This window comes from Gamsiella multidivaricata, assembly GCF_025024155.1.
Source record: "Gamsiella multidivaricata strain RSA 2152 chromosome Unknown BC939scaffold_55, whole genome shotgun sequence".
Lineage (NCBI taxonomy): Eukaryota > Fungi > Mortierellomycota > Mortierellomycetes > Mortierellales > Mortierellaceae > Gamsiella > Gamsiella multidivaricata.
Genome location: NW_026251763.1, coordinates 23,151 through 43,682, shown reverse-complemented (window position 1 = coordinate 43,682; position 20,532 = coordinate 23,151). Strand labels below are relative to the sequence as shown.

At 49.2% G+C, this 20,532-nt stretch overlaps 8 protein-coding genes across 8 annotated transcripts; 6 read left to right on the top strand and 2 right to left on the bottom strand.

The window, feature by feature from the left end:
- Positions 1–608: 608 nt before the first annotated feature.
- Positions 609–1,883, top strand: BC939DRAFT_458655 (Plectin/S10 domain-containing protein). Its single transcript, XM_051556630.1, has 3 exons — positions 609–673; positions 954–1,211; positions 1,728–1,883. The coding sequence occupies exons 1-3, from the start codon at positions 622–624 to the stop codon at positions 1,871–1,873; spliced, it is 456 nt and encodes a 151-aa protein (XP_051409789.1). The 5' UTR covers positions 609–621; the 3' UTR covers positions 1,874–1,883.
- A 259-nt stretch (positions 1,884–2,142) lies between these two features.
- BC939DRAFT_458653 (uncharacterized protein) lies at positions 2,143–2,678 on the bottom strand. Its single transcript, XM_051556629.1, has one exon. It carries the CDS (start codon positions 2,485–2,487, stop codon positions 2,329–2,331), a length of 159 nt encoding a protein of 52 aa, XP_051409788.1. The 5' UTR covers positions 2,488–2,678; the 3' UTR covers positions 2,143–2,328.
- Positions 2,679–4,041: 1,363 nt separating this feature from the next.
- BC939DRAFT_458650 (uncharacterized protein) lies at positions 4,042–6,450 on the top strand. Its single transcript, XM_051556628.1, has 2 exons — positions 4,042–5,562; positions 5,773–6,450. Exons 1-2 carry the CDS (start codon positions 4,518–4,520, stop codon positions 6,246–6,248), a joined length of 1,521 nt encoding a protein of 506 aa, XP_051409787.1. The 5' UTR covers positions 4,042–4,517; the 3' UTR covers positions 6,249–6,450.
- Positions 6,451–8,140: 1,690 nt separating this feature from the next.
- Positions 8,141–10,146, top strand: BC939DRAFT_505259 (uncharacterized protein; the record flags this gene model as incomplete). The annotated part of the gene is made up of 2 exons (XM_051560634.1): positions 8,141–8,975; positions 9,071–10,146. 2 exons carry the CDS (start codon positions 8,141–8,143, stop codon positions 10,144–10,146), a joined length of 1,911 nt encoding a protein of 636 aa, XP_051409786.1.
- Positions 10,147–12,354: 2,208 nt separating this feature from the next.
- On the top strand, positions 12,355–13,932 carry BC939DRAFT_505258 (uncharacterized protein; the record flags this gene model as incomplete). Its single annotated transcript, XM_051560633.1, has 3 exons — positions 12,355–12,511; positions 13,263–13,501; positions 13,645–13,932. The coding sequence occupies 3 exons, from the start codon at positions 12,355–12,357 to the stop codon at positions 13,930–13,932; spliced, it is 684 nt and encodes a 227-aa protein (XP_051409785.1).
- A 200-nt stretch (positions 13,933–14,132) lies between these two features.
- Positions 14,133–15,988, bottom strand: BC939DRAFT_505257 (cyclin-like protein; the record flags this gene model as incomplete). Its single annotated transcript, XM_051560632.1, has 7 exons — positions 14,133–14,366; positions 14,481–14,823; positions 14,926–15,085; positions 15,205–15,329; positions 15,429–15,513; positions 15,676–15,782; positions 15,957–15,988. The coding sequence occupies 7 exons, from the start codon at positions 15,986–15,988 to the stop codon at positions 14,133–14,135; spliced, it is 1,086 nt and encodes a 361-aa protein (XP_051409784.1).
- Positions 15,989–16,839: 851 nt separating this feature from the next.
- On the top strand, positions 16,840–18,891 carry BC939DRAFT_458643 (uncharacterized protein). Its single transcript, XM_051556627.1, has one exon. The coding sequence runs from the start codon at positions 17,056–17,058 to the stop codon at positions 18,841–18,843; it is 1,788 nt and encodes a 595-aa protein (XP_051409783.1). The 5' UTR covers positions 16,840–17,055; the 3' UTR covers positions 18,844–18,891.
- Positions 18,767–20,391, top strand: BC939DRAFT_399772 (rab-GTPase-TBC domain-containing protein; the record flags this gene model as incomplete). The annotated part of the gene is made up of 3 exons (XM_051552497.1): positions 18,767–19,231; positions 19,361–19,753; positions 19,855–20,391. The coding sequence occupies 3 exons, from the start codon at positions 18,767–18,769 to the stop codon at positions 20,389–20,391; spliced, it is 1,395 nt and encodes a 464-aa protein (XP_051409782.1).
- Between the last annotated feature and the right edge of the window lie 141 nt (positions 20,392–20,532).

The following is a 20,532-nucleotide window of genomic DNA, read 5'->3' as shown; positions in this document are numbered from 1 at the left end:
GCCTTTGACACAACTCATTTGTACAAAGCATTTTTTTTTTGTTCTAAATTAAAACCCTGTATATAACTAAATCGCCTCTTATACCATGGTGTACCAGTGGTTGAAGCAGTGGTGCCTCAGGATGTCTCGATATTTTTTATTTTTTTTTTTGGTTTTGTGTTGAAGAGACGCGATTTCCAGCGTAGAATAAAAAATGCATAGATGTGGCTTTCGCCATTTGCACTTCAAAAAAGGTGCGGGGCGGGATAGGATTTCCCCTTCTCTTTTCTCAGGTGCGCTAATCGAACACAGTGGTTGGATGATGCACGTGAGACATCTTCAGGATCCCAGCTTGGATGGAGTGGAGGATGCCATGGATACCCCCTACCGATCCATCTATCCATCCGTCGATATCATCACCAAACCCCATACACATCGCCATACACATCGACAGCCTTATCGAGCAGGATGGTTTTAAAGAAGGATGGCGGACAGAAAGGACTGATGCGAACATAGAGATCATAGAACAGGAATCAGCTCCAACAGGAATGGCGGAATACCTATTTGACGGAGCACCTCGAGCAAGATCGCTAACATCTCTTTCCTCCCACTGAACTCAACGCGACAAACAGATAATTCAGCATGCTTATCCCCAAGCAGAACCGCAAGCTTATCTACGAGGCCCTCTTCAAGGGTAGGCACCACAGCGCACTTGAGAGCTGGATTTTTTGTACGAGTGATCAGGATGGACCTATGATGCAGGCGGCTAACTACGACTCTCCCGTTTTCTTTACACCCGTTCGTTGTTGCTTTTTTTTTATTTTTTATTTTTACTGGATGACTTTTTATTACTGGACTACGATAACGATCGTAACTCGTTCTGGATACTTCTGGACCTCCTCATCAATCAACGACCTTTCTACGGATCTGATCAACCGCAACATCTAAATCACTACACGGATTACAATGTGCAGATGGCGTTTTGGTCGCCAAGAAGGACTTCAACGCCCCCAAGCACGATGAGATTGATGTCCCCAACCTGCAGGTCATCAAGGCTCTTCAGTCCTTGGACTCGAAGCAGTACGTCAAGACCCAGTTCTCGTGGCAGTACTACTACTACACCTTGACTGATGCCGGTATCGAGTACTTGCGCGAGTACCTCCACTTGCCCTCGGAGATCTTCCCCGCCACCTTCAAGAAGACTGCTCGCCCCTCTGCCCCTCGCCGTGCTGGTAAGGAACTGCAACCGTCTGCTTGTTATCATACACGGATTTCCATTTGTGTGGAGCGAGTGCTTTTTTTTTGTTCTTTTTTTTTTTTTGTCGGCACCTTTGCAACACAAGCGGCGCTTTAACAGGAAGCAGGGACACCTGGGGTAGTTACGAAAATTATATCAATTGACGTGCGACTGTAGTAGTCAGGAGCAGGACAGGAGCAGGATGTTATATTTTATATTTCATGGCCGTCTGAGGCATTGCGACATTCAGCACCACGTGAATAATCTTTAGAGGAGATCAGTACACACGCACACAATGTTTTACGTGAAGGAGATCTGCAGTAATTGACAACAGGGCTGTGCGACTGGATCGTTCCAACAGGAGTAGAATTTCAGCAGTTCATACGATGGGACGCACATGGGTCTCTTTTTAACTTGCCATGTTGCAACAACGACCCCCCTACCTGTTCAGAATACAGTCGCTGACGATCGCCGCTCGATCATCTCTTTATTTCTTTCTCTCTGTAAATAGAGCGCCCCGAGGGTGCTTACCGCCCCCGCGGTGACCGTGAGGACTACCGCCGTCGTGATGATGGCGAGAAGAAGGAGGGTGCCTCTGGCGACTACAAGCCCGAGTTCCGCTCTGGTTTGGGCCGTGGCCGTCCTGCCCAGCAATAAGCAATAAAAAAAATCAACCTGGGTTCATTTTTTTTATCGCCTTGTATCTCCCTTTGCTCCTACCCTTATCATCCTCGTGCCCGGCTCTTGGGACTTCAGAGTTGTCATTGAACAGAACAAAAAAAAAACCAAAAACCAAACATGAATAAATAACATGGTCCAAAAAAAAAAGGCGCCGCCTACTGCTACCAGAACGATAGACTGTGAAGGAGTGACGGGCATAGGCGTCGCTGGACGATCAGCAAACAGTCGGGCAGTTAGACGCGGTCGTAGTTTAGGTCCATATGTGCGTTGCTGTTGATGCGTGAGTGGATAGGATGGTAAACATCTCGTATACAGGCTTGGCCTTGCCGTGAGCCCTGAGGCCTTACGCCGAAGGTTATGCGCGGAGCACACTCTCAGTATCTGGTCTGACGCGAGCCTGGATAGAGGGGGAACTAGGAGGGACAGGAGATTCACGAAGGGAAACGCGGAGCAACCATAGGAGAGATAGAGAGAAAGGAGCCCTTCCCTGTTCCTTGAATGGTCAGCGCAAACCTATCGGGCATATCCTGGCATCGGGCCCCTTTTTTCCTGGCGACTCGCTCTCCCTCCCGGTCTCCTCTGTCTCCCATTCTCGCCCTTGCGCCCTCTACGGACCCCGCCCTTGAAAGAAAAAAAAAGAGACTCTTGTATCTCCTACTGTCTACTTATGTCTATCCTTCAGGCATCTTTATTAGCGATGTCCTATCCTTTGGACCGCGCCATGGGGTTTCCCCCCCCCCCCTCCTCCCCCCTCTTCGCTCCATAAAGAACAAAAAAAAAATGCTTCAAAAAGGGATAGATCTGCCTCGTTTTTTTTTCTCATCCAAGCTCTTAGATATTCAGCTACGCACAACCCACAAGCACTCTATACATTTTCATATCATCCAACAGCCATGCGTTGCCACGTTGCTCTTATCATCCTTTCCATGTACGTCTGTGCTGTCGCAGCCGGTGTTTCTGGTGCTGGACATCATGGGTCCAAGGCCGTGGCTGGCCCGACGAACAGCACGGTCGATGCGCCTGGATCTGGTGAGTTGTCGAGATTTTTTTTTCTCTCTTGTCTACTTTATGCAGCGTACGGTTTGTTCCAGGTGTAACTCTTGAGACTTACGATGAACGATGTTTTGTTTCACTCTCAAGCTGGATCCAAGGCACCCGCAGAAAAAACGGCCGACGCGGTCTTGAGCTGCTTGGACGGCTGTGCAGGAAACGTAGGGTGCCAGAACGAGTGCGTTGGCAAGAACTATAACGTCAACTTGGCCGCCGTGCCCCCTTCCTCATCGATGGTTTCGGTCCTGGGTCCTACGGCAGTGACGACTGCGACTGTCGGTATCAGTGCGGGAGGTGTTCCAGCGGCTACGGCTACGGCTGCGGCGACGGGAAGTGTTGTCCCGACAGGGTCAACAGCGACGGGTCGTGGATCCGGTGCTGTGCTCGCTACCGCAGGAATTCAGGTGGCAGGTGCGATGGTTGCGGCGGTTGGTGTTGCAGGTCTGTTTATTGGTCTGTAAATTCCTCACTCAAAAAATAAAAATAAAAATAAGAAAAATAAAAAAAATACTATAAAAATAGGATGGCTTTTTAGACCACTCACAGATCGCCATTAGTTCTCATTAAGAAGAAAAAAGGTCGCGAATCACAGACAAGGGTCGATCACATTGGGTGTGTGTGAGGAGGAAGGGGCAGGGGATAGACCGTTCGTTCTCGCACGGACCAAGAGAAGCGGGTTCTGTTCCACAGCGGAGCGAAGCTCATATTCCGGACGACTCGCGTCCGTGGTTTATGCAGAACCCTTTCATTTCCGTTTTGTGTAATATTGGAGCGAGGAGTGGGGTACTTGCAGCCATAGTTGGACGTGCGGAATGCTCAACATGGGCTCTCTTTTCTTTTCGTTCTTCCCGTTGGGACGAAATAGATAGATAGATGCGCCTGATTCTCATACTGACGACACCTTGACGCCCATGCATTCAATCTCTTGACCCCCCTCACTCCCGCGAACATTCCTTTTTGATGAGATAAAAAACCTCGTCGCGACAGAAGCGCAATGGGGTCATTTGCTTCTTTTAACGGGTTGTATAAAAAAAACGGGCTCGCTTGGACCGAGACGGAATTCATTTACTCTTTTTTTTTTTTTTTTTTTTCGGGATAAAGATGGCCTCCCCTTCTACGAAAGCGCGATTGTTCTCAGCAAAGAAAGAGGCCAGGGCGGAACTGGACAAGGGAGGAGATTGGGGGATATGTAATGAGGCAATCTAACAGACTCGTTTGTTCATGTTCGTACTCTGTAACACAGCATCTGAGAGATTTTGCGGTTTTGTTGCGGCCTGCAGGTTCGGCTCTCTTCTGCTCACCTCCCAACCCCCCAACCCCACCTTCTCGCCTTTCCTTCTCTCCACGAAGAAGAAAGTACAAGGCCTCTCATTAAAGACCTAAACGGGGCTGCCTTCGTCCCGTACCCTGGTCCGTCTTAAACCCACTCGTTTATCAATCCTCCTCTTTCCCCCCCCCTGCCTTCTTCTCCTTCTCCTCTCCGTCCACCTGCATCCCACATCCAATCCCACACCTGTTCTACACATACACAGACACACACACCTCCCCTGGACTTACTGCCACCATTCCAATGTCGGCTGCCTGGCCTCCGCCTGTGGCCTCACCGTCCTTTCTCACATCCATCATCAGCTTCCTAGGACTCGATGACGCCCGCTTCGCTCCTTCGGACTGGAGCTTTGAACGCAATCCCTTCTGGACGACATTCCTGCTCACCATTGTGGTCTTCCCCTGTCTGTTCTATCTCACCTGGTACCTGAACCCATCGATGACCAAGAATCGCCTGGGACTCTCCTGGGTGATGGGATTCTACTCGGCCACGCTTTTCACGATCGCGGGTCTGTACGAGGTACCCCATCTGCGGACCATCTTCAACGCAGCGGTCGATTATCACCCGGTGGCAACATCCGCATCCATCGTTGCAGCACCGATTACGACGGTCCAGGCCGCCGCACTGGCCACATCCATGGAGGCGGTTGATCTGGCGAGCGCTGCAGCAAGGGATATCTGCTATCCAATTTTGAAGGCCGGAACACTGGCACTTGTGTCGACGCTACCGTCGTTCTTGAGGTTAGATTCAGGATCGTATGCGAAGTATTACTGCTTTTCGGACTTTGGATGGTATGGGCAAAGCAGTGTCAGCGGCAGCGGCAGCGGCAGTTCCATTGTTGCGTCCGCCACTGCTCTGAACTCGTCCTCCTCAAAGGGATTCCCAGTCAAGGCCGTCGATCTCTCCCATGCGGAGAGCCATGCTCGGACGAACAGTGTCGATGCCAAGAGAGACATTGGTGCAGACAGGACCCAATACAAGGATGGACTCTTGAGCGAGGGACCGCTGTCGTTACGGCATCGGGTCTTCCAGGGACAGATGAAGCGTCCACACCTGGCATTCTCGCTAGAGAATTACCCGGACGATGGGCGAATCGGGCCTCATATCATCGCGGCGAACTTTCAGGGGTTTTTGGTGGTGGATCTGGTCCTGGGACTGATTCATTACCGCAAGCAGCTGGAGCCGTTCTCGACGGTGGTGCATCATATTATTTATTATTTCATTGTGGTGCACATGCGGGCCGGGGACATGCTGTCGGTGTTCTGCATCTGCGGGACGCCCATTGAAGGTATAGTGAATGAAAGAGCCGTGGGCTTTTATTAAATTGCATAACGTAACACAGGACTAACATTCACCTCTCTTCTATCCTACATGCGCAACCCTAACGTAAAAAAAAAAAAAAAAAAAAAAAAACCAACCGACTAACCGATAAACAACCACGACGGTTACGATGGATCGAACGAAACGAAAACGAACACAAAACGGAACGATGAACCAGCTTCGAGCATCTTCCTTGCCTTCGGACGCATGTTCCCCCACCGCCGGACCGCGACGATCGAACGCCTGTACCTGTTCTGCTTTGTGGCCACCCGACTTACTTACGTGGGCCTACTCTGGCACGAGATCTTCTTCAATTACCCGGACAAGTCGGTCGCGTTCCTGTACACGGTCACGATGTCTCTTCATCTGTACTGGTTTGTGCTCTACATCCAGACCCAGAAAAAGTTCCAGGCCAAGCAGCGGCGTCAGCAGTTGTGTACGGTCCTAGAGTCGCTCGCCGACACTGCTAGGTCTGAATACATCACTGCCACGGTCGAGGGCGTCGATATCTGTGCGGCTCCTGGCCCTGGCCCTTGGAAGGATAAGCGGCCTGATCAGTCCGAGAACAAGGCGACGGCGGTGGTGTTGGGCGAGGATCATCAGCGGCGGCTTGATTCGCTAGAGCGGGAGCATGGCGGGGCACAGGAGATTTAGAGGAGGAGGCGGTGTTCGGTCGCATGGAGATGTGTGTATGTAACGCGGGCGTGCGGGGGTTCGTTTCCACGAAGGAATAGATCTTGCAGCTATTATACCTTTTACTTTTACTTTTACTTTTTTCTTTCCTTTGTGAGTGTGTGTGTGTGAATGTAGAAAGTATATAAAGGAAGAATAAAAAAAAAAACATGTACTTACTGGAACATGAATAGCACAGCACAGCACAACATAGCACAGTGATGTTGTTGTATTTTACGCGTTTCGTTTTCTGTTTGGGGACGTTGTCAAGAGATCCAATCATCGACGAACAATTATCATCGTCGCCCTCTCCATCTCTCTCTTTCTTTCTCGCCCGTCGCCCTTAATCCCTAATTTTTTTCTCTGGGCAATGCTGCGCTTCGGTTGTTTTTATGTGTTGCTTTTGGGATCTTACAGAAACGTGCTGTGAGCTTGAGCATGCTGTTTTCGTTCACCCTTCACGGTTGTGCTTGCGTAGACGATAAATTCATTCACTTATTCTTTCAGTGAAAAAAAAAAAATTCTTATGGGTAGAAATACTTCTTAATCGCCTTCCCAATCGGCTAAACTGTGCTTTCCTTTTCGCGTGACTCGCCGCGCGATGATCATTTCCCCCCCTCCTTCTTCCAGATGTCCTGGAGAGGAAGAAGGTTAGATGAAGGAAGGGGAAGGGGCAAAGGGGAAAGGGGAAGGGGGGGAAGGTGTGGGGGGGCAACATGACCTTCTTTAATCACAATAATCTTTTGGGCTTTTCATAAATCCCAGAACGCGTGGTCGTACACGAGCTCTTGAATGGCCCACAAATTATAAAGCATATTTATAAATATATATCCTGTGCGTATTCTCTCCATGCCTGGTTGACTTATTAAAATGGCATGCGCGCGGGTTGTCACCATCTTGGTCCCATGGTCATGGTTCAAAAGTGGGAAGAAAAAAAAAAGAGAAGGAAATAAACCTGAAGCACAAACAACATGGGGTCGAAACTTCAACGAAAAGAGGCGATTGGATTAATTCGAATGACTAAGACGGGGACACAAGAGGCGAATGCGGTCCGTTCATTCCAGGGCGTGTGCGAGCGAAAGGACAGGAGAGTGTTGTATGTATATGTAAATATATACGAGTGTGTGTATGACTGTGTGTATATGGGTGTGTGAGAGATAGGGTTTCGGTGTTGGCCTGTGAGTATATGGGGGACTTGGCAAAGTGTGGCTCGGATATGACTTTGGTCATGAGCATCTGAGCTGCCTCGGTCCGTTTCAGAGGGTCAGCAAAAAGAAGAGCATGGGGAGATAAACAAGTTCCCGTATCGCCGTCGGGGAGGGACATATGATACTCGGCCATAGAGACCTGCGCATTACTGCTGCTGATGTGAACAACGCGCCTGTTTTTTATTTTTTTTTTTATTTTAGTGAAGGAGGGGAGGAGGTAAGCAGACAAGGATATACTGGAGATATTGAGATATATTGAGGGATCACGGGAGAGAGAGATCGTGGCATGGGTCAGAGACTCTCGCCCATCGCATCCCATCGCATTGCTCTCCCGACCATGTGGCATGTGGAACAGAGCACAAGGGCAGAGGGGGCAGTGGCGGGGGACTCAATTGGATACATTACAGTAGAGGCAATGCGACTCATCCGCCCCTGCTGAGACAGAGGATGGGACAGCCAGGGCCCTTGGCACGAGGGTCTGGAGGGGGAGGAAGAAGTTTAAAGAACCCTCTCTCCCTCTTTCTCTCACTCTCCTTCTCTCATTCTCTTTCTCTCACTCTCACTCTCCGTTCAACACTCCCTACTCTCCAGCGACGACTCTCCCTCCCTCCCTTAAACGATACCCCGCCCAAATCTTATTTCTCCCCTCCATCTATACCCTGCAGAATGATCGACATCCACGACCTTTTCGAGGCTGCCCTGAGTGCCACCTCGGGCCACCCGGACGCTGGCGTCCTCAACAACCACACAGCCAGCTCTCTGCTGTGCCCTATCATACACTTTACCTCCACATTAACCGCTGCAGCCGCATCTCCATATCATGGCGCCATCTGCAGCAGCGTATCCTCCCCAATCTACCCATCCTCTGCCTCTACAGGACAAGGCTCATCCATGGCAGCTGCTTCCTCATCAGTCCCGCTCCTGTCAGCCACCCTATCCCCAGTCCCACACCCTTCCTTCCTCGCACACCTCTTCTCTCTCCATGAGCCATTGCTGTTCTGCAATTTCGATATCAACCCGAATACTTCGGTCTTTGCGCTCACTTTCTTGGCAGCGAGCATTTTCCAGATCACCGGATTCTATTTCCTCCGCCATTTCGTGCCTCAACTCTCGGAGGAGCGTCCCAAGAGCCGGAGGGGACTCTCCTGGGTCCTGACCCTGTTCTCCTCCATTGTCCTCTTCACGGGCACATTCACGCTCTCGTCCAATATGGAGTGGAATCCGCCCGGAGGCAGTGGTAGTGACGGAAATCTGGATGGACGATGGAATACGTTGCTGTCGCTTCGTCAGTTCCCGAACGAGTCGAACTTGGCGACGATGTACTCGGCGTACTTTGTGAGCTATCTGATTTGCGATCTGGTGCTGGGGATGGTGTATTACCGAGCGTATCTGGATCCACTGTCGGGATGGGCCCATCATCTAGGGTACCTGGCTGTGGTCTCGAACGCGACCCTGCAGAAGAATGTGTCGACCCTCTTTGCGATGGGAACGCCTATTGAAGGTATGTACCTTGTCTGGTGAATCATCTGCCGTGATATGTTGTTTTCATTTTCGGTCGACTATGCGGCTGACTTTCTCTTTCTCTCTCGTGTCCAGTATCGACCATCTTTTTGGCCTCGGGACATATCTTTCCAATGCTCCGATCGGATCTCTTGTTTGCGACTTCGTTCTTCCTGAGCAGGATCCTTTACCCGATCGTACTACTGCCGGAGCTCTACCTGAATGTCGAGTCGCGTCTGTGCTGGAAGGTCGCACTTATGGCCCTGGCGGTTCATGTGCACTGGTTCAGAAAGTTTGTCCAGCAGCAGATCCGATACTACCGCGCGCACCAGCAGATTAGAGACCACAAGGATTCTTCAGTTCTAGAATCTCCAGCGGCCGACGAGAAGACGGAGGAGAAGGAGAAGAAGGAGAAGCAGGATGACGGAGCCGTGAACGAGTGTCCTGTCAAAGATGTTCCCCAGCTAGTCAAGTTGTCGCCCCCTGCAGTCACCGAGCCTTTCAAGGACAACATGTTAGAGATGGATGAGAGTGTTGTCAATCAAGTCCAGCTCAACGGAAGCCACCACCGCAAGCACCGGCCCAGAGTCATCCGTCGGGTCTCTCGTCCAACCTTTGAGCACTTGATCGATACCTCATCCGTGGGTGTTGACCTCAATAGTCAGGAAAGCGCGGCTTTCTCCTCTCCCAATCGTCCTGAAAAGACGATGAAGCAGCTACTGGAGGAATGCGATCAAGAGGAATTCGACTATGCGATGCCCCTCCACAATGTCCTCAAGGGCGGCAACAAGACCTTTTCTCCATTGGCACGACAGCGTTTGTTGTCGAGCCAGAACAGTCTGGAGAGTCGGGGCGCCGTAAGCCGTGCGTCATCGATGCGGGACACGAAGCGCCGTATTGGATTAGGCGCCGTCCGGTTTGAGGAGCCCAAGGATCCGCAGGAGCGGCAGCAGGAACAGCAGCACTCAATCCAGTCAAAGGTCGAGCGGGTGCAGAAGCAGAAGGAACAAATGGAGGGTGATGCGACTGTGGTGTTGAAGCCTCGCCAACTGAGGACTCCCTTGGTGATGAAGAAAGTGAGCGCGGAGGAGCGTGAGAGGATGGGCCAGAAGAATGGCGAATATGATTTTGGGACTATTCGCATGGCTCGTGGAGTCGCCATCCAGGCTTGATGGGGAGGGGCATTCGTAGTCTAGTTATTATATCCAAATATTAATATTTAATAGCATGAACATTTAGTGTTGAACACTTGAGCAGAATGTACCTGGATACCGGGTATTTGCCCTCGTTATCCCAGAGCTAACGTTGCTATACCACAGCACTGCACTCCTCTGCACTCCTCTGCGCTATAGCTTATTCCATTATGCAACAGCACAACACCCCTCTGCTCTCCTTCACACTCCTCCTCGCTCCTCCTCGCTAATCTAGCACAGTAAAGAAGTCAGAGGGGACGAATAAAAAATGAGACGACGTCTCCTGGAGCAGGATGAGTCTTGCTCACTGCCTAAAGCCAATTCGGGATTACTAGTGTATCGACGGAGGCAAGGCGAATAACGGATTGCGAAGGCACTTTGAGGGCGTTCGGGAGCACCGAGGATGCGGAGTCCAAGATTGGCGGGCCTATGACTTTGCCCAAATAGGCTACGTCGCCCTAGCGATCCGTAGAGAGTGAGACGCGTCAACCAAGCAGACAGATACTGGCTGCTCGGTTGGTTAAATCACAGAAATAAACTCTGGCTCGCCGCAGCTGAGAGGGTTGCTATCCTGAGTTGGATGCATATGTTCCATTCACAAGCATGATCGAGTGCCCAAGCGTGTGCCCTGGTATATACTCTGGTGCCTGCAAACACTAAAGTTTACTATTAATATATCTAACAATAGCTCATAATACACTAAGGCATCTGCTGTATAAGAACCGCAGAAAACCTTAGACGTCTTATTGTTTCAAAAAACGCGTCTTGGGATTGCTGGCCTGAGTTTACGTTTTTAGCTTTTGGTTAATGTAATATATGGGTCTGTGGTCAGGCCGGGAGACATCAATCTCTGACGTGTTTTGGACAGTCATAGGGGGGAGGAAGGGAGGAATTGAACTGCGCGCATGTTATATTACGCGACGAAAAGCCATGGGTCGTATGTCTTCCTGTTCTGAGACCGGTCAACTGGAGGCTTCTGTGACGAGTAACTCCCATTGACACCCATCACCACGTATCCTTTCCCATGAGGGTATGAAAATCCGGATTGAATACGATAAAGAGTATGAGCTCTGGTCATGGAATTAGAAGTTGAAGACTGCAGATATTCTCATTTACAAAAAAAAAAAAAAAAAAGCTTGGTAGCTCAGAGCCAAGATAAAACGAACATGCAGCTGCTCTCGCTCGAAAGGGACGCTATCAAAAAGAGAAAGGGTTCTACAGCTGTACCTATTTGTAACATATTATTTCTACAGTCTGGTGGCGATGCTTGGTCTCGATGATGAGATATGGCTATTTGATACAACCTGGCCACTTTAGAACTCGTTGAAATCCCTTAGTCTTAACCTACATTGTTTAAGATTGCCCCTCTTTTCACCGCCTACAACGCTCAATGAGCAGTTATTCAGCGTCTACAATGAGGGTTTTTATATGCTTGGTATTAAAAGTTTAGTTGAGATACTGACATGAACATGTTCGACTGTATGGAATTTTGGCGTCTATGGTAGAGGATACTGCTTAGTTCATTTTTGAAATCGTTGGTCGTAGGTGCCATCATCATCTCTCTGGAGCTGGAGGGAGGAGGCAAGAAAACAAAAAGACAAAAAAGAACTCGTAATTTTTAGCTGCGAATGCTCGACGTGATTAAGTATCATTGTATATGCTGTCATCCTCAGCGCTTGTTTACGAGCCTAGGGCCTTTTATCAAATTGTAATTGGCGAGCGCTTACCAAAGGTGGAAGAGAGCATGAGCGAACGCCTTGAAGAGCTGCTCTCGTTTTGCTGCTTTTTCTGGATTGTCACCGTCTGCTGTACCTCTCCTACCAGGAACCCGTCCATTTCTGCGTGCCAGCTCTCTTTTTTTTTAACTCTCTCCCGTTTTTATATAGTCCTATCCATCTCTCGACCGGCTCTCCTGGTTGTCTGTTCCCAGACTCCTCCTCGCTTCTCCCCTTTTCTCTTACTTTTCGCTTTGTAAAGTGTTGAACAATTGCGAACCTTTCCAGCCACAGCACACAGGTTTCATTCATCCACTCTCCACTCTCCACTCTTACCTCTCCCGCCTCCTCTCCACTCCTCCGCCTCCTCTCCACTCCTCCGCCTCCTCTCCACTCCTCCGTCTCCTCTCCCCTTCCTCTCCTCCTTCTTTCCATCTTTCTCACCAACAATCGTCATACCCCATAATCAAAGATGTCAGAAATAAGGAAACTAAAGGGATACTTCCTTGTATTCACGACCATTTACTTGTTCACCGGCGTCGGAGCCCTGATAATGGGGATGCTCTGGTTACGGCAGGCTGCAGACGGTGCACCTCGAGACGCTGTCATCTCGCGAGGAATTGAACAAGGTGAATGCAATGCAATGAACTTTTTTTTTTTTTTTTTTTTTTTTTTGGAGATGTAGATGTCATACCTCGAATCCTTTTACCAGGCAACCTTATCGACATATGAAAATGGATTGCATATAAAGCATGAGGCATGGGCGCACAAATACAACTAAATGAAAAAAAGGCGGACAGGAAGCGCCAAAAAAAAAAAAAAAAAAAAAAGAAAAGAAATGAAAAGAATGGAGTGCCTGTAAAGGAAGGGATTCAAAAGCACCGGATGCTTGGGGGTTGGCAGACAGACAGACAGACAGACAGACAGACAGACAGACAGACAGACAGGCTAGACCATCCGTCCAAAGTACAGCTCTCTGCCCATCTCCAACGGCAAAATAGGCGCACGCTTTTTTTTTTGGCAACATTCACTTTATGAATGCTTGCCCCTAAGCGGTTTGTGTTCATTTTATTTGATCGAAACGAGCATGGGTGGCACTGTCGCACTACCATTCCTTTATCCTACCTACCTGCCCCCCCTCGCACAGGGCCACTGCTCAGTTACTCCGCAACAAGAGAAAAAAGAAAAAATTGAGCGTGTGGGGTTTGGGACGAAGAACTCAATTGATGTCTGTCCCTGAGATGTCTCATTTCCATCTTTGGACGTAGCTGACTTTGTTACCGTATGCAGCATTTTGGATATCCGTCAATTCACTGACCTCAACTCCTTGTAACCTTTCTTTCTTTATTACTATTTTTATTTTTTTATTTTTTTTTATAGCTGGAACATTCATTGGAGCATTGGTTGCAGGAACGGCGTTGGTCGGATACGTGGGTGGAGTGGCCCCGGTGCGTCGTAAACGCTTTTTGGTATCATTCGCGTGGTTGATGGTCGCGGTCATGATTGCAGAGCTATCTTTGGGAGGAGTGATCTGGTTCAAGACCCTAAGGATGCGTAGTTTGTTTGCGTCGCAGTGGTTGACCTGGCCGGATTCTCTCAAGACAGCGTTTCAGGACATGGTATGTATTTTTTTTTTTTTTTGGTGGTGCCGCTATTTGTCAATCCCACCTCTACCCCACCAGAGTCTCCTCAGTCTAACGCCACTCTATTTTTATTTTATTTATTATTATTATTGTCGCTGTTCGGTGATACCGACGAATAGACAACCTTGGCAGGATACCCACAATGCTGCGGCTACCTCTATCGACAGAATGTGGTCCCATCAGGGCTATGTGCACAATCGCCTTCGATTTTTCCGGGATGTGAGGAAAAGGTTTCGGTGTTCGCGGACAGTTATTTAAGGAAGCTGTACACGTCGCTGTTTGGGTTCACGATCGTGAACGTGGTATGTTTTGTGAGCACAGTGATCCTGATTCAGGCAAGGAACGATGAGGAGCGGTATATCAGGATTGGAAGGAAGGAAGGCAGGACTTATAAGAACTCAATCTGAAAGGAAAGAACAACGTGTATCATTACAAAGCATCTAGCAAAATTGGACATACGCATATCAGCGATATAATAAAAATAATTAGAGGATAGGAGAAAGGCAAAGTTGTTTTTTTTTAATATTATTTTTTATGATGGCAGAGTTGGTCCCCTTCTGTGCTTTCTACAAGATCACTGACAAAAGCTGAGGATTCTCTATGGTTGTCAGGCAACCGGCTGAGGTTGCTGCTGCTGCTGCTGCTGTTGTTGTTGTTGTTGATGTTGTTGTTGTTGCTGCTGTGATTGTTGTGCTGTTGACTGGTGCTGTTGCTGCTGTTGGTGAGGTGTTGCTGGTCGACTAGGTCGCTTAAGCGTGTGGATCATGGCTGGTACACTCTCCTCATTATAATCTTTCCAAATCGCGTATAACGACAGCATCTCCTGAGTAATCTCTATGATCTAAAGGAATAAAGCCAGACATACACACATTAGCAATTTTTTTTCTTTTGGTTTTTTTTTTATTATTATTTTGTACAGAAATGTACCTTGCACATCCGGTACATATGGACCTACCTCTTCAACCTCAACATTGAGATCGGCAAACCACTGGACCATATTCCTGTTATTGATACCGTGTCCTTCTACATGGGATGTATTATGGTGGTGTCCCTTTTTGGTGGCCATGTTGTGAAGTTGAGAATGTAGATGCACGTTGCTGTGTGTATGAGAGATGATACCGCCACTGCTACTGCTGTCGTCGCTGAGGGCATTCTTGTTGCTGTTGTTATTGTTATTATTGCTGTCCGTGTAGCGCTCTGCGTGGACGACGCAGATGATATAGAGGGCTGCGAGAGCGATCATGTGGGGCGCATAGAGAAGACACACGTCTGTTCTGTATGAATCGTTTATTACGAACCTAAGGTATATGAAAGCAAGTTGTATAAGTGGGTGCTGGACAGAATACGTTGTTCGTTTGTTCGTTCCTTGAGTCGTTGAGAAAGAATATGAAGGAAAGTACCATGCGGTTTGAAGGTTTGATTCCTCCAGCTTCAGCTCCTTGGCGATGAGTGTCAAGTCCCTGTAAGGATGGTATACGGTCAGGTAGAACTCGAGTTCTTCTAGGAGATAAAACTCAAATTCTGCGACCTTGAATGTATCGTAGTCGAATCCTCCGTGATCTATGTTCCATTTAACAAGCGAAAGAAGCAAGATGGATGAGCGAACGATTCCTTATTACCATAGAGCCCTTCTTTCTGCATCACGCTGTGGATTCCATTTTTTTTTTCTGGCGGCATACTTGCGAGGGCGTGCTTCATTTCCGTGATAATATGTTTGATGTGCTGCGGACATTCCTCAATCTTGCACGCGAGGTATATACACGTCGCTGCGACGAGAGATGGATCTGTTGACCGCATGCTGTTCCTAAAGACGCAAGGCACAGGTATCTAAAGAGGTCAGTTGGTGCCCACTCAGTCAGCGTGCTCCTGAGCTCCTATCCTAGCAATCATCCGCCCTACGCACTTTGTATAAAACCGCTTGAAGTAGACGATGGCTGTGGCAATGACCTGCTGGCGAAACTGTAATCGCTTTCCGATCTTTCCAATGACTAGTAGGTATTCCGGTTGTTTGACGACGATGGCATTCAGATCCAGAGGAGTGGTACATAAATGAAAATGGAAATGGAAAGAGGGATCAGTGAGCGAAAAAGAGCAATTGAAGCATGAAAATGAAAGCACCGACCAAGACGTGGGAGTAACTGTTGACATACTGTTGTAGTACCACATCTTGATCTTGGTCAGAGTTGCGATATCCACGTACTCGAGATCTTCCCTCATGGCCTCCTCAAGACGCCTCCGATCCAAGATCCAATGTGTGCTATACATAAAGACAGATAAGCAGAACAAACTCAGTCAAGCTGTTTCGCGAAAGATGGCTGGAAGACCTTCACGGAGCCTTCTGACGCGTTCAATTGGTATTGATAGGAGGCTCGAGGCATTCAGTGGCCTGAGATTCTCTGTGATATGACAATAGGCGGGTGTTAGAACTTACGCATGAGACGAGGTCCAAAAGTTGGCTGCCATCGAGCAGTTCAGGTGCGGATGAAATTAAGACAGCGTCTTGGATGAAGAGGTTCCAGTGTTCTGTCGAGATGGCTCCTGAAAAGGGCGGGTTGTTTAATGGATGAGGGGTACTTTTGAGAGGTGTGAAATGGGGAATGGTTTGGAGTTTCTGTTCTTGGGCGTTTCTTCCTTGCACGCTGTCGCGAACCCAATTGAAAGCCACGAAGCAGTCACCGCCCACTCTTTCCGCTCTGCCCTGGAATATATGACTACACAAATAACAAACGCGGAGCATGGGCCATATGGTGCTTATGTGTATGGATGCCTAAGTGTATACGCGAGGCTGTGTTGTTCTGTTCCACAAAGCAGATGTAGCCGATTGAACCATGTTGGCTGCACCAGGCTGGGGGGGTTTGTTTGCCGAGAAGGGAGGCGACTGAAGAACCAGTACTTTGTCGCAGCTGATATCGATGATCGGATTGCAATTGGCGCCAAAATAAATTACATTTTCTCAGGGACCAGTCGATGAACCTTGATGGTGATGGGTTGTGCCCCAGGACGTGAGTTTATCAGGTACCCGACTATGTTTGTGTGGAGCCTCATTAAAGGGAGCAAATAGCATCCAAACAAAGTCCCATTGTCGAATTGTTGCCCTGGATCGGTGGACTGGGAGGATGGAACAAAGAGAAATGTAAGGGGAACACTATCCCGCGGGGCACAGAAACCGGGGTGGCGAGGAAGAGCGGGGGAACAGTGCAGAAACTGCAGGAAATCAAAGACACACATAACACACACATACGAAACAGCGGATGGGCGCAGGTAGTCAGGCAGGGGCAGGAGCAGGGGCAGAAACCCCTCTTCTCTTTTCTTTTCCTCTTCTTTCTTCGCTCTTTGCTCATTCCCTTTTCTTTCTTTCCTTCCTCATCCTCAGAACCATCCCTCCTTTCACTCCACTCCATTTGCATTCGCATTCGCATCTCCCCTTCCTCCCTCCCTCCTTTTTTTTTTTACTTTTTTTCTTTTCTTTTATACCCCTAACTAATAGTGCCTGACCTGACCTCATCAACATCATATCTTATTCGCACATTATGATGGTCAACAAGCATACTTCCTTGGGTACCCAGGACAACAAGGACTTCGACCCCATTGACAGCTACGGTGCCATCTCTGATGCGGAGCCAAACAAGGGACATACACATCCCTACCCCACCAACATCAAGCCCTTCGAGGACGCTGCTTCTGAGTCTAAGTTTAGAAATTCCTGGGAGGAAAACGACAGCGACGATGAGCCATATCTTGCAGACGCTTACACCTATGGACGCGATGATGACGACGAAAGCGAGGACGAGCTTGAGGAGCGTCCCCACCATGCCAACGCCATTGTGGAACCACAGCCGAGCACACCCAACCATCAGCACAAAATGACGTTTGATCAGGCGTCAGACGACGAGAACGAAGTCCAAAAACCATCCAACAGCAATGTCATTCGCGTCTCGGCAACCAACGCACGCGCCTCGATCCTCTCGGCCAGGTCTTATTCGAGCCACACAAAGCATCATTCGTTTGGATACGACCAGGACCGGCCTGAGCCCTCCGAATCCGAGTCTGAATCCAACTCAGAGTCAGAGTCAGATCGTGAGGAATCTTATATGCCGGCGCTCTCGTCGCCTGCATCCTCGCAAGTTCCCTCAGGTTCTCGTCCGGCATCTAGCACCTTCTCTGCCACCAAGACCCTGTCCAAACCTGGCTCGCCAGTCCTGAGTCGCTCCACCTTACCTGTCGAACCTGAGATCAAGAAGCATTCAGAGATTGATCAAAGTGACAAGCAAGACGAGCGCCCGGTATCGTCTCCGCCTTCTTGGTCTGCCCTTGACAAGTCTACGCCCCCTCCTCCTGAGCCCTCTTCTACAGCAACCGTACCGTCTACCCCACAGCATCTTCAGTCAGCCTCAGCAATATCCTCGAGCCAGACAATCGAACGCACCTCGAGTTCTGGAAGCAACACATCCCGTTCCTCAAGCGGAATTGGCTCTCCTCCTATCACTGGTTATTTCCAATCCAACCAAACGACGCTTGCGCGATCAATCTCGAGCGCTTCTTCAGGCAGATTATCCAATGGTCTTCATAACCAGCGACCTTTGTCATATAGTTCGTTGTCGGATACGAGCTTAAATGATATCTCGCTAGATGAGCCCTTTACGCCCAACGCGCTTAAACGAAACAGCGGCACGATAGCTCCCAGGGTTCCTGTTGCTTCCTCCAATGCCGGTTTTCCATCGAGTTTCTTTGGTGGTAAACCACATCCAAAGTCACAGCAGTACCATCAACAGCAGCAACCACAGCCCTCTCCTGTCAGTCCTCAACCAGTTGCAGCGGCAGCATCGACATCACCTGAACCCCGGACCGGAGGTGTCCTCAATGGATCCATCAGCTCAATTGCGAGCTCTATTTCAGGGGCATTCATGGGACGTGGTTTTGGAAGCGGCAACAATAGTTCAGCGACTCTTCCTCCTTCTGCCATGGCAAAAACACCAAGCAGGACGAGTGCTCGAGGTTCGGGCGCAGGCATGATGGTCAATACAAGCCCCACAGGGATCGATCTGCGGCCATCTAATAACGTGAGCCCAGAGCGCGCTTCATTGTATTCAACTATGACGACGGATTCGAACATGGATCTGTTGTTGTCACGGTTGGACGCCCAAAACTCGATGTTGGAAGTTGATACCAAAAGACGGGTGACGAATGATTCAGAGATGGACCGCGCCATTGGACATGCTAAAGAAGAGTCCGTCGGCGAGGATGTCGACTGGGGTAAGCAGGATACAACTGCGTGGAAATTACCGAGTCATCTGGCGGAATTCATCATTGCTTACTAAGAACACTCGGCTCTATTTACTTGTAGACTATTGGGGTGCATTGATGCACGACTACAACGGTGTGGTTAAGAAGAATCCCAAAGAGCTGACACAAAAGATCCAGAAGGGTATCCCACCTGCACTGCGGGGTCTGATCTGGCAATTGTTGGCGAAATCCAAGGATGCTCAACTCGAGGCGAGCTACGCAGAGTTGCTCAAGGCGACTAGTTCTCACGAGAAGCAGATCAATCGGGATATGGGTCGCACGTTCCCCAACCATGAGTACTTCCAGGCCGAGGGATTGGGCCAAGAGTCGCTCTTCAACGTGGTTAAGGCCTACAGTCTGTACGACACAGAGGTTGGCTATTGTCAAGGATTGAGTTTTGTGGTCGGACCATTATTGTTGAATGTAAGTTTTTGGTATCATGCACGTGTTTCAGTATCTGCTTGTGAAGTTGCTGTACCACAGCTGTGCTCACCGAAAAGTATACTCTCCTTTGTGAATGGGCCTTTGTTTCGTTTCTCCGGCTATTTCTAGATGCCCGATGAAGAGGCGTTCTGCGTGCTGGTCCGGATGATGAACACGTACGATATGCGCGGGCACTTTACGCCAGACATGAGTACACTGCAGCTACGATTGTATCAGTACGAGCAACTCATGGAGGAGACTGTACCCTTGATTCATAAGCACTTTCAGAACCAGGGCGTCCGGTCGACCATGTATGCATCCCAGTGGTTTATGACCCTGTTTGCGTACAAGTTCCCACTGGACCTAGTCTTTAGAATCTACGACATCATGTTTGTCGAGGGAGTCGAGTCGTTGTTGCGGTTTGCGATCGCGCTGCTGAAGGCAAATCACGATCGGATCCTCAACCATGATTTTGAGACACTAGTCGAGTTTTTGAAGAATGGACTGTTTGAATATTACAGGGTAAGGGCGATACCGATGACACCGATCTGTCATATAGCGTGTGCAGATTACTCGATTACTGACGCACTCTTTGTCGTCCTGCTGCTTCTTTTATGATATAGAACAACCCTAGTCTGTTTGTTCGGGACGCGTATGATGTCAAGGTGACGCCTAAGAAGCTGGCCCAGTATGCGCAGAAGTACACTGCCATGGTTCAGCGGCAGCAGGCAGAGCTCGCAGCGGAGGATTCCCTACGGGAATCCAACCGTCAGCTGTCGATGCATGTCCGCCGTCTCGAGGGATCAGTCCATACGCTCAACAAGGAACATGTGGAGCTGGCCAAGGAGCTGATTACAAAGAAGATGGAGATGGCGCAGCTTCAAGACCAAAACGACGTGTTGTTGCAAAAGGTCTCGGACCTGACCAAAATTGTGGACTCACAGGGCAAGGAGGTAGAGGATCGGCTCAAGGCGGAGATACAGAGCGTGATGGAGAAGAACGTGGAGCTGACACGGAAGAATGAGCAGGTGGAGGACCAGTGCAACCAGCTGGAGAGCATGTTGATCGATACGAAGATGAAGTACGCCGAGAGTGAGAACGAGAGGGATGAGCTGGCGAGGAGACTGAGCGATCTGAGGAAAGCACTGGGTGTTGCATAGACGTGTTACATATACATGTTCCTGGAGACATGAACCAAGTCATTTTTATATTGTACATAAGAAAATAAAGTATTTCCTGGGGCCCAGGGCAAATTCGGGGCGCTCAATAGAGCAAGTGACACGGTGTCTTCGCAGAGTTAT

Coding starts and splice junctions, on each gene's coding strand:
- BC939DRAFT_458655 (XM_051556630.1), top strand. CDS start 622: ATGCTTATCCCCAAGCAGAACCGCAAGCTTATCTACGAGGCCCTCTTC. Junction 674..953: donor CTACGAGGCCCTCTTCAAGG/GTAGGCACCACA, acceptor TACAATGTGCAG/ATGGCGTTTTGGTCGCCAAG. Junction 1,212..1,727: donor CTCTGCCCCTCGCCGTGCTG/GTAAGGAACTGC, acceptor CTCTGTAAATAG/AGCGCCCCGAGGGTGCTTAC.
- BC939DRAFT_458653 (XM_051556629.1), bottom strand. CDS start 2,487: ATGGGAGACAGAGGAGACCGGGAGGGAGAGCGAGTCGCCAGGAAAAAA.
- BC939DRAFT_458650 (XM_051556628.1), top strand. CDS start 4,518: ATGTCGGCTGCCTGGCCTCCGCCTGTGGCCTCACCGTCCTTTCTCACA. Junction 5,563..5,772: donor CTGCGGGACGCCCATTGAAG/GTATAGTGAATG, acceptor ACGATGAACCAG/CTTCGAGCATCTTCCTTGCC.
- BC939DRAFT_458643 (XM_051556627.1), top strand. CDS start 17,056: ATGATGGTCAACAAGCATACTTCCTTGGGTACCCAGGACAACAAGGAC.